The 12,367-nt window shown below is 36.2% G+C and overlaps 1 protein-coding gene across 10 annotated transcripts in view; it reads left to right on the top strand.

Moving 5' to 3' along the window:
* Positions 1-12,367, top strand: part of POU2F1 (POU class 2 homeobox 1) — a 186,334-nt gene that overhangs the window by 145,286 nt on the left and 28,681 nt on the right. For all 10 annotated transcript variants that reach the window (XR_003794286.1, XR_003794287.1, XM_029227159.1 and 7 more), the window contains exons 10-13: positions 404-545; positions 2,099-2,244; positions 3,526-3,705; positions 5,139-5,244. Coding sequence is in view for 8 of the 10 variants with exons in the window: in XM_029227159.1 (XP_029082992.1) it covers positions 404-545; positions 2,099-2,244; positions 3,526-3,705; positions 5,139-5,244 (574 nt within the window). In the remaining 2 variants the exon portion in view is untranslated. The remainder of the gene's footprint in view (positions 1-403; positions 546-2,098; positions 2,245-3,525; positions 3,706-5,138; positions 5,245-12,367) is intronic.

Below are 12,367 nucleotides of genomic sequence, written 5' to 3'. Positions count from 1 at the left end.
ACCCTGTAGGTGATACAGGTTAACTGATTTTTAAAGATTACTTAGATCACTTTGGTTGCATCAATTAAGGGACTTGGTAGAATTTCAGCACTACCTTTTGAGAGTTAGTAGAAACACTTGATATCTCAATTATTACATAAGGTAGCAAGAAGAGATTCAAGATGGAGGGAATATGGAACAGTTTTGAATGTTGTCACAGTCAAGACCTAACTAACAGAGTCCTCACTGGAATACCGTGCTCAGCTTAGGAATGGATGTTTTTGTAGGACCCAGTAAATGGAATGATTGTTGGTTCTTTGTCTGGAACAGTTATTGAAGCAGCACCCTCAAGTGAAGACCATAACATTAGATGAATCGTTTCTCCCTCTTTCTCTCCCCTCTCCTCTTCTGTATTACTCTGCAGGGCGATGTTGGGCTCGCTATGGGTAAACTGTATGGAAATGACTTCAGCCAAACTACCATCTCTCGTTTTGAAGCCTTGAACCTCAGCTTTAAGAACATGTGCAAGTTAAAGCCACTTTTGGAGAAGTGGCTAAATGATGCAGGTGGGTGAATGCATAAAACATTTCCTCATTGTTCATTGAAATTGTATAGGAGGGATTGTTTTATTAATTGGGGTTTATATTTCTTATTACATTATTGGTACTACAGAACCTTGACGCTCACAATCTTTGGAGGATCAATATAAATTATGACTACATAAATCAGAGAACTAATTCATTTAAGTAGGCTAGTAATTACAAGGTACATAATCAGCAATAATTTTTAGCTTTGGAATATTTCTTGTATTTGAGCCCAGGGTGAGAGACAGTTGAAGGAAGTTGAAGAGGGGACCTAGAGAATATTAAATTTAGTAAGTCAAAGACATGTACTATATGATATCACTTATATTTGGAATCTAAAAGATAATACAAATGAGTCTGTATACATTTAGAAACAGACTCAGACATAGAAACAAACTTACGGTTACCAAAATGGGAGAGGGAGGGAGAGACATATTAGGAGTATGAGTTTAATAAATGCAAACTACTAGTATACATAAAATAGATAAGCAACAAGGATCTGCTGTATTGCACAGGGAATTATATTCAATATCTTATAATAGCCTATAATGGAATATAATCTGAAAAAATATATGTAACTGAATCACTTTGCTGTATACGTGAAACTAACACAATATTGTAAATCAACTATACTTCAATTTTTAAAAAATGACCACCAATTTTATACACAAATTGAGCTGTTAGTTTTAACTTAATGTGTTTTGTGCTGAAGTTTCCCTTTGGAAATTTTGAATTTTGAGTCACGGAATCATAGACTATGAGAGCTGTAAGAAACCCTAGAGATCCCCTAGACTATGGTTCTCATCGTAGATATGAACAAAATTCAGGTCTTTGGAAAAGACAAACCTGTAACTCACAACCTTGGACAGTCTTGATTTCGTAGTTCTGGGTATGGCCTCAGCATCTGGAATCTTTCTGAGTTCCACAGGTGAGAACCACTGGTCTGCCCCCTCCATCTCATTTTATATAGAGAGTGGAAGGAAACTCAGAGATGTCTGTAACATGCTCAGGGTCATTAAACTGTTAAATGACAGAACCTTGTTTAAAGTTTAAATAGTTTAGAAATGTTTCATTATTTGTTTGGTTTGTGGGGAAGGGGAGGAATACCAGTGAAATAAAATGAGAGGTCATTTGCAAGATAAATGTTAAACATTTGATAATTTCCAAAAAGCTTTCTTTCTTTTATCCCTAGAGCTAATAAATAAATAAGCAAACAAAACCAAAACATAAGAGCAGAACTCAGAAGAGGTAGAGCTGAGAGTAAGGATAGGAATAGTAAACTTCTGCTTTCTCAGAAACGAATCAAAGAATAGCAATGACAGTATGGTCAACCATCCTGAGACAAAGAATGCCAATAAGAACAGCAGAAAGATCCATGGTAGTGAACAATATTTTAATGTAGGTTATGAAAACCTTTCATACTTGCTTTTAGCCTAAAATACTTTGGTCAGTTTTATTGTTGTTGTTAATACATGTATTGTGTGCATGAATCATGCTCAGCTGATTTGATTTATGTGTTTTCTTCTTTCTTACAGAGAACCTCTCATCTGATTCGGCTCTCTCCAGCCCAAGTGCCCTGAATTCTCCAGGGATGGGAATTGAGGGCTTGAACCGTAGGAGGAAGAAACGCACCAGCATAGAGACCAACATCCGTGTGGCCTTAGAGAAGAGTTTCTTGGAGGTTAGTGAGGTTTTTACTTTTCATATACATAGGATTGTCTGTATAATACTATTGTTAAGTGCCGTAGACCAGGCGTCCCCAGAGGTCCCTGGTTCCCTGTTAGGAACCAGGCCGCACAGCAGGAGGTGAGTGGCGGTCGAGTGAGCAAAGCTTCACCTGCCGCTCCCCATCGTTTGCATCACCACCTGAGCCATCCACACACACGCACACACACACACACCCTCCACCCCTGTCCGTGGAGAGATTGTCTTCCATGAAGCTGGCCCCTGGTGCCATAAAGGTTGGGGACCGCTGCCGTAGACCATAAAATATGGACTTATAAGCTTCAGCCCTAATGGATGCTTATAAACGTATTGGAGACAATGAGAACAAGTAAGTTACTGAACATAAGGAAACAAAACCAGAGTGCCACAGGGTTCAGGAGAGACCAGGCTTAGAGATCCATGTGAGCACTCAAAGTGAGAGAGGCAGGCAGCAGCTGTAGGAGACATAGGAATTCCACAGGTAGGGAGAGGTGAGGGGAAAGCGCTTCCAGCAGAGGCATCCAGAGAGAAAAGCCATGACATATATCAGGGGAAACACAAGTAGTTTGGTTTGGCTAAACTGTAGTGTTTGGAACCAGAACACTGAAGGCCTTGATGAGCTATAGAGTTCAAGTTATTTCAACAGGTCTTTGGTGTGGTTTTTTTTGTTTGTTTGTTTGTTTTTCTGGTACCAGAGAATATCACAATCAAAGCTTCCAACAAAATTTTGACTTCTCTAATGCAGAAAAGCCTTGAGCACCAAGGAAGGAGCGTTGAAACAGGAGTCTTTATCTGCTCTGCCACTTATGAACTGTGTGATTGGTCAAGTTACGTGGTTTCCTAAGCTGAAGTCCCTTTATCTGTAAAATAACTGCCTTTCGTGCCCCACAGGCTTATGGCCTGCCTCACATTGTCCAAGTGAGATTATGTGCATGAAGCACTGGGGAAGTTCTTAAATTCCCACTAATAAATAAGGTATTGGTTTCATTCACGATTAATTGCCCTTAAAATAAAAAATATATAAATATTCAATAATAACTTATTCTAAGTTAACATGACTGCATTTAATGAATACATGTTCATTAGAATGTCTGTCTGTAGAAGTTCTTTGTTAAAAGTGGAATAATATGGCCTTGTATATCCCAATTTCATTCTCTTATTGTTCCTCCTCCCCATTTGTTTATTCATTTAATGACATGGTTATGTCAGTAGTTTAAAAAGTTTTTCCAAAAGGTGATTTTTTTTTTTCCCTCTTCAGAATCAAAAGCCTACCTCGGAAGAGATCACCATGATTGCTGATCAACTTAATATGGAAAAGGAGGTGATACGTGTTTGGTTTTGTAACCGCCGCCAGAAAGAAAAAAGAATCAACCCACCGAGCAGTGGTGGGACCAGCAGCTCACCTATCAAAGCAATTTTCCCCAGCCCGACCTCACTGGTAAGGATGAAAAATAGGGAGGCATGCTCAAGGGTTAATTTTTACAATTTTACAAATACCCTATCAAATGAATTTATTTCATTATAGGAATTTATTGTGTATATTCATGTTGAAAAAAGATATATAAATTTATATTTTAAATGTTACAAAAGTAATTAAATGTCTTGTCATTATTAACCCAAGAACTTACTGATCTTTCTTTTTTAAAGGAAACAGTTTTAATCCTTTCCTGTTTCTCTGCAGTTCTATTATTCTCTTCTCTGATGTAGTTTATTAGGTTACTCTGTAACTGGGAGTAAATTTGCGGCTAATTCCAGTTATCTAAAAAAATCTTTAGTTGCACTTTATTCATGTTGGCTTCTAAAGCTCAATTTATTAAACTTACACATACATGATTAAGTGACAATAAATTCCCAGATAACCTTTAGCTCTGAACTTGTATTAAAACAATTGTCTCAGATTTTCACAAACATGTGGGCCTTTTATTTATAACCTCACTGAGTAAAGTATTCCTAGACTGAAGGGACATATAGTGGTCATGTGACTCCCTTGATCTTTAGGACAACTGTAAATATGATGCCACATTTCCAACCAGGATTCCAAAGATGGGAATATTGTTGAGTTTGCATTTCTGATACTTTCTTGTTAATTGATTTTTAATTTATTTGAATAGTATTCTATACTGGCAGGCTTTTCAAACTAAGGTCATCATTAATAGCACTTACTAGTTTATTAAGTGAAGCCTATGGTTGTTAAATGGTGAGGCTTTAATCATAAAGTTCATGAGATAGTAGTTATAAAAAAGATAGTCATTAGGTACAGTTTTGTTTTATGTAGGTGACTATTTTGTGTTTTGGATTTATTCTAGAAGGAGGGAAGGATAGAAGGAAGGCAGTGTTTCTTACAAAAATGTAGAAATATTTATCTTATTTCAAAAACAAACTGTCAGTTTTTAAAAATTTGTTTTACATTCTTTCCTTAATATCATTTCATTAAAAACAAAACCAAGACAGTCTTGTCCCCACATAGTTGAAAATAGAAGCAATGCAAGAACCCCAGATCCCATGATCTCCTTGAATAGTTTTCTTGTTTAGATTAAGTTTATAACTGGTATAATATTTCTGTCTTGCTAAACACTATTGAAATATGGAAATTTGTTTTTATTAATTTCTTTTTAAAACTTGGGCAAAGCCATTAGTAAACATCAGTGAAAAACCATCTATTCAAAAGGAACCTTTCAACATAAGCCAGTTTTCTCAATTCCAAGATCAAAGAGTAATTAATAAAATCACTTCTTTTTAGCCCCTTTTATTTTATTCTATTGTATCTGGAATTTTAAAAATTTTATAGGAAACATAAATCTACAATATGGACTTAAATTTTTAATTTTTGATTTTTAAATGCTTCTGCATATTTTCACTTCTGACCTCTAGGTGGCAACCACGCCAAGCCTTGTGACAAGCAGCGCAGCAACTACCCTCACAGTCAATCCAGTCCTTCCTTTAACCAGTGCTGCGGTAACTAATCTCTCTGTTACAGGTAAGCAGCAGCCAGGCGGTGCAGCTGTTAGGCAAATGATAGGCCCATGCTAAGTTTCTATGAGAATCTGCCATTAAATTGTAAATTAAGGTTTTAACTAAAAATATGTATTGCTTTTTTAAAAAAAGTTATATATGAAAACCTGAACTCTAAAAAGAAATCAGGCATAATACATTTTTCCAGAAAGAATACTTTCACATAAAGATTTTATCTTTTTTTTTCCCACATTAGTCTGCCTTCTACGTTGCTTCCTGAGTTACTTTTTTTTTTTTTTTTTTGGCCGCACTGCACGGCATGCAGGATCTTAGTTCCCCATCCAGGGATTGAACTCACACCCCCTGCAGTAGAAGCATGGAGTCTTAACCACTGGACCACCAGGGAAGTCCCAGAGTTACTTTTTTTCAATTAACTCCTCCTCTCCTTAAAAACATTCAATAGCTGCAGCTTTTTGCAATCAGGAAAACGTCCAAATGTATCATGAATTCATAGACTATATCCAGCCTGGACCTTATCTTTCACTAGTCTTTTCTCCATCCCATCCTCAACACAAAAGAGGATTCCTACTACCTTTGTAAACATGCCCATAGCGTAAAATGTTGTCCATCCCAGCCTCCACTTCTTTCTGTTAGTGATGAAACTACTCCAGCTTAGATATTAACTCTTCTTGGATATACTCTTTAGCTTCTTCAGGAAACTATTTGTTTCTACCTGCCTATATTATAAACAATTATATTTTATACTTCTCTCTTTTCCAGTAGACCTTGTACTTCTCAAAAGATCTGAATATTCCTTTTGAAATATCAGTGCTTGGCACATTCACAATAAAATGAATAAATAAATGTTTTCCCTTTACGTGGCACATTTTCCAAATACATCTAAAACAAATTAGTGTTGTCATCAGAAGTTATCTAGTGATACCTGAAGCAGAAGACATTCTGTAATTATTCACCAGGTCGACATATGCTAGTAAATCATTGGATAGATTTTTGATCTTTCATATTCAAGCTGAAATTTAACCTAGAGTTGGGGAATTTGGTTTTTTTCACTCATATTTTAAGTGACCTAACCATGATATAAAAATTGAATAAATGGCTTTATGTAGTTACTAAATTTCTAAGTCATTAGAAAATTTCATAATATTGTTTGTTTATTCAGAACAGTACTTTTGACCTCTTTTGGGTCTTTGACCTCTTTGAAACTTTGGTGACAGCTATAAACTTTTCCCCTCACAAAGTAGACATACTCACAATTTTTAGTAAGATTACAAGGAGGTTTATAAATCACAAACCTCATCAGTCCCCACCTTACCAAGCCTTGCCATTTCTGGATGCCTTAGAGGCAAATTAAAAACCTCTGTTCAAGAGTGTATAGTATTCAGCACCTCAGCTTAAAAAGCAAACTGTTCGTGATTGGTTGCCGCTGTGTTGGGCACCAGGAACATGAAATTCCTGTCTTTGAGGAACTTACTGTCTACCCTGACTGCCACTGGCTGGTAAATTGTGTACTTTACCTTCCAAACAAATCATAAGTCATATTACATTAGGTTTAAAGATACCCATCTTTTGCCAAAAAAAAATTCCTAATGGTTCAGGCATTAAGAGCAATAGCTTTGCAGATTTCTTAAAAAAATGGCACAAATCTGAGGCAGAAGGTAATTTTAAGAAGATATACATGCTCAAAACTAGCTAAAATTTTTTTTATTTTTTGGTGATCTTAACTGCCTAGTCAGATTTTCTTAAACTCAATTACTTGGCCCATTTGTTTAGATTTAATTATGACAGTTTTCTGAAATGTTAGTAACTTTTGGAATGAAATTTTTCTTTAATCATTAAAATATTTAACATAGGAAATTCAAATAGGAAAGACACAATCACCATGAGTACTATTTTTATTTTGTCTTTATATCTGTTTTTATATGTACATAGATGTACGATTCTAATAGTATTTATACTGTATCCTTTATTTTTAGCTTAACATCTAATAATAAGTATCTTCCTCTGTTATTATAGTTTTTACTTTTCTACTCTTGCCCTTATATCAAATGGTTGTACTGTAATTTCATAACCATTTCCATATGTTACCATCATGGTTAAGTTCAACCGAGGGTGACCAACTCTTGCAGTTTGAGCCCTGCAAATATTACATCCCAGGAAACCTCTCAGTCTCTAAGCCACGTGACTCTAAGCCACGTGACTGGTCTTGCTTGTTCGCTATTGTATTCCTCGTGTCCAGCACACTACGTAGAGTGTAAGATACCCAGTAATTATTAAATGAATGAAGTTTTCACTGTTACAAATAATGCTATAATGAACACCTTCGTACATATAGCTTTTTCTTAAATTTTTTATTTTAACATAATTTCAAACTTACAGAAAAGTTATAAGAATAGTTCAGAGAAATCCTAAATGTCTTTCTCACATTCTCCAAATATTAAAATCTTACTATGTTTGCTTTCTCCTTTTTCTCTTTGTGTTTCTGTATGTGATTTTTTTCTGAACTGTTGTAAGAGCAAGTTACAGATAAGCCCTTTTCCCCTGAATACTTTACTGTCTATTTTTTAATAAACAAGAAATATAGGGGAAAAGGATAAGTTCATCCTTACAGTTGAAAGCCAACTAATAAATGTGGAAGCAATGATGGAATTATATGAGTAATAACAGATCCAGGCCATCTGTATCAATATGGACTCAGAAATCATTCTGTATTCAGTAGGTTAGAATCCTACTATCACTTTTTATTGTAATATTCAGATTGTCCCAGATTTAGCCAATGGGAACTACTTCAAGGTGGCTCCTGTGCCCTTTTGACATGTCCCTAGCATTCTTTGAGTGCTTCCTTATTTCTTAGCACACAAGATGTTCACCTTCATCTTAAAGTTTCTCTGCTTCTGGCCTAGAATCAGCCTCCTTAAAATCCATGAGTTCATACTGATATCTCCAATTCCAACCCAATATCCTGTAGTTCGTTCTTTTCTATCCTAACCTCTTTCCATATTTTAACTCCCTTCTCAGTGACAATGTGTAACCTGGCTCCCATTATCAACAATAACAAGTTACTTAACTGTTCAATCCTATAGTGAAAAGAAAGTGGTTTCAAAATTGCTAACCCATGCCTCTGAAAAGAAAAGACCTACTAATTCAGTTCAATTTAGAGTTCTCGTCTTAAGCCTAAAGGCATAAAGCCCAAATACTGTGTTCAAAAGTTATTTTGGTTAGTTCTTTTTATATCCTCTTCAGTGTAGTAACATTATTCATTTGAAATTCAGGTCAGTTTATTTGTTTTGTTTGTATTCAGTGTTAGTGTTTCTCCTCCCATCCTTGTGATTTTTTTAAGAATATGAGATATTAACATGGTTTTAAAAGGTAAGACTATACAAAAAGCTCTCCTCAGAAAAATGTCGTTCCCTTCTATCATAATTCTCTGTATCCTTTCCATCCCATTCCTATCTATGCCCTTCCTGTGTTTCTTTTGAACTATTGAGTAGAGATTTTTTTCTTTTTTAATTTACCCTTGTTTGTTGCTTTAAAGGTATCATACTTAGGTGATCTTCTGCACTTCAGTTTTTTCACTTAACAAAATATCCTGACAATCACTCCACGTTAGTTCATAGAAATCTTAATTATTCTGTTTCATTGTTGTAGACTATTATGTGGATGTACTACAGTTTATTTAACCCCATTCCTGTTGTATGGACATTGAGTTTGTTTCCAGTATTTTGTAATTATAGACTATGCTTTAGGAATAACCTTGTGGATATGTATTTTTGTACTGTTGGAAATGTGTCTTGAGGGTAAATTTCGAAAAGTAGAATTGCTGGGTCAAAAGGTACACACCTATGTGTTGTTGGATACCGTTGTTTTGTTGGATACTATCGAATTGCCTTCCAAAAAGATTGTACTTATTTTCATTCCCACTAACAATACATGAGAGGGCCAGTTGCCCCATAGCCTCCACAACAGAATGTTACACTTTTTAATTTTTACCAACCTGGTATGTTAGAAATTGTATCTCAATGTACTTTAAATTTCAGTTTTTTAATCGTGTGAAGTTGAACATCATTTCATATACTTAAGGGCTATTTTTCATCATTTATAACAGTGAAATAGGTTTTGTTTCACCTTGATTGATAAATATTGCATAGACTAGAAATTCCAGCTGAGGGAAGTGGTAAGAGCAGACACTATTGTCTTCTTTCCAAGCATATTAGTTTTCTGTTGGTGTGTAACAAATTACCACAAACTTAGTGGCCTAAACCAATATTCATTTACTATCCCACAGTTCTGTAGGTTGGAAGTTTAGGCATGGGTTAGAGCTGGGTCCTCTACTCAGGGACTTACCAGGCTGAAATCAAGATGCTGGCTGGGGCTGTGACCTCATGTGACACCCAAGATCTTCCAAGTTCATTAGTTGGCAGAATTCTGTTCCTTGTGGTTATAGGACTGAAGTCCCCATTTTTTCTGCTGCTGTCAGCTAGATCACTCTCAGCTCCTACAGGCTAACCCCAAGTCCTAGCCTCATGACCTTCTCACGACATGGCAGCTTCTTCAAAGGCAACACGAGAATCTCTCTCCAGTCAGCTGCTATGGAGGGTCTTATGCAATATAAGGTAGTCAGTCCTCTCACCTTTGTCATATGATACAACCCAATTAAAGGAGTGGCTACCACATCTCCCGTCATATTCACAGATCTGCCTATACTCAAGAGAAGGGGTTATACATCTGGATTTTGATGGCTTCCTTTAAAGAGTTTTTGAGTTTGCTTTGGCAGACAGATAGGTTACTACAGATCAGCTTGATCCCTTCAAGTCTTATTTTTTAAGCTTTATTAGATTGGCCCTAGAGTAGCCTTCACTAGTTTAAGGTGTGACTCTTCTGGGGTCTCTAATAAATGCCCAGATATTCAATAATCTCTACTGTCTGTGTAGTTGGAACTGGACTATCTCCCTGTCCTGCATGAATTCCAAGGATCATTCAGTTTACAGCCTCCCTGCCTGGACTCATGGGGTTTCCCTGTGCGTGTGCAATTTAGTATTCAACCAAAGATTCTAGGAAACCCCTATGCACATTTCTAGAGTTCTTTCTCTATTAGTTTCTTCCTTTCCAGTACTCTCCCTTGCAAATTCCAGCCATTTCAGCATCCAGCGACAGTCTTTGTCTCCTCAAATCATTGAAATTGCTGCGTTCTACTTAGTTTCCTCTTCTGGTGCAGCAGTTTAGAAAGTGTTTCCAAATAAAGTCCAGGTGATTATAGGACTCACATCATTTGTTTCCTTTTCTTCAGGGATCACAGCCCTGTGCTGCCTATTTTCTCATATCTAAAACATTTTCTCATATATTTCTCTATTCTTGTTATAGTGTAAGGGTAAGTTTGCTATCATTTACTCTTATGGTCAAAGGCAGAAGTCTCTAAAAATGTTAAATTAATGATCAGCGCTTATAGGTATAGATGATCTTATTTGCAAAGCAGAACTAGAGACACAGACGTAGAGAACAAATGTATGGATACCAAGGGGGAAGGAAGGGGACAACATGAATTGCGAGAGTGGGATTGACATATATACACTACTGATACTATGTATAAAATAGGTAACTAATGAGAACTTACTGTATAGCACAGAGAACTCTCCTCGATGCTCTATGGTGACCTAAATGAGAAGGAAATCCGAAAAGGAGGGGATATGTGTATACGTATAGCTGATTCACTTTGTTGTACAGTGGAAACTAATACAACATTGTAAAGCAAGTATACTCCAATAAAAATTTTTTAAATAAATTTAAAAAAATAAAATAATTTATATATACACAAAAAGTAAGTTGCAAAATGAAAAATGTTTGGATCAGAAGCAAATAAGTTTCAACACTTGATAAATCTAAATTAAGAGAAAAAAATAATCAGCCTTTATAATTGTAACAGACAAAGTCTAAGGTGACCCTCCCCCACCATGGTGTCTACCTCCTAGTGTTCCAGCCTTTGTGTAATCCTTTCCCCTTGAGTGTGGGCTGAGCCTTTGGTTTGCTTCTCATCAATAAAATGTGGCAAAGGTGATAGGATGTCACTCCATGATTATATTACATTTTGTAAGACCCCGTCTTGTTCCCAGACTTACTCTAGAGACCCTCCTCACCAGTTTGATGAAGTAAGAAATAAACAACCATGTTAGGAAGCTCACAAATCAGGGTACTGAGGATGACCTCTAGGCGCTGAGGGTGGCCTTCAGCCAACAGCCAAAAAGAAGCTGGGCACTTAGTCTAGAGCGGCAAGCAAATTCTGCCAAATGATTTCTGCCAGCAACCCAGGTGAGCCTGGCAACATATTCTTCCCCAGTCATGCTTCCTGACTGGAACTGTCTGGCTGACCCCTTGATTGTGGCCTTGCAGAGGACCAGCTAGACTGTGCCTGCACACCTGACCCACAGAAACTGTGAGATAGTAAATGTGTGGGGTTTTTTTTTTCCTTTTTATTTTTTAAATAGATCTTTATTGGAGTGTAATTGCTTCACAATACTGTGTTAGTTTCTGTTGTACAACAAAGTTGAATCAATTGTTTTATACTGCTAAATTTGTAGTACTTTGTTAAATAGCGATAGAAAATGAATACAATAAGATTACATTTGTATAAATATCATTCAGGGACAGCTCATATGATTAGGGTGAAAAATGTAATCTTATGACAATTAAACCTTGCTCCTTGAAAGAGAAGGTTACAAGAGTCAGTGTCAAATGGATTTTCTTTTCTTCCTCTTGTCAGCAGTTGCTGAAAATCATGCCTCATTTTAATTTTTTTCCTATTTGGACCATAACTTTCTTACTATAGCCTCTTTTCCTCTGACATTTCTATGTTGCTTTTTTTTTTTTTTTTCAGTTGACAGAAGTAGCATATTCTTTCACTCATATTATTTATGAAAGACATCCAGTATCTTAATCATACAGCTTATCTAATGCATCTACTTTCTTCCTGAAGACTTTCTCCTTGGAATCCCTATAATTGCTTATTTTAATCTTTTCACTGTGTTCCTGAGTTAGATCCAATATTTCTGAGAGCCCATGTCTCCCTCTACCTTTTTCTTTTTTTTTTTTTCCCTCTACCTTTGATTCCTTTTTGTTTTGCCTGGTGCACACTCTCA

Source organism: Monodon monoceros, unplaced genomic scaffold (genome assembly GCF_005190385.1).
Source record: "Monodon monoceros isolate NGI ecotype Baffin Bay Population unplaced genomic scaffold, NGI_Narwhal_1 Super_Scaffold_18, whole genome shotgun sequence".
Classification (NCBI taxonomy): domain Eukaryota; kingdom Metazoa; phylum Chordata; class Mammalia; order Artiodactyla; family Monodontidae; genus Monodon; species Monodon monoceros.
Note: the sequence above shows the minus strand (reverse complement) of the source record. Positions and strands in the feature narration are given on the sequence as shown.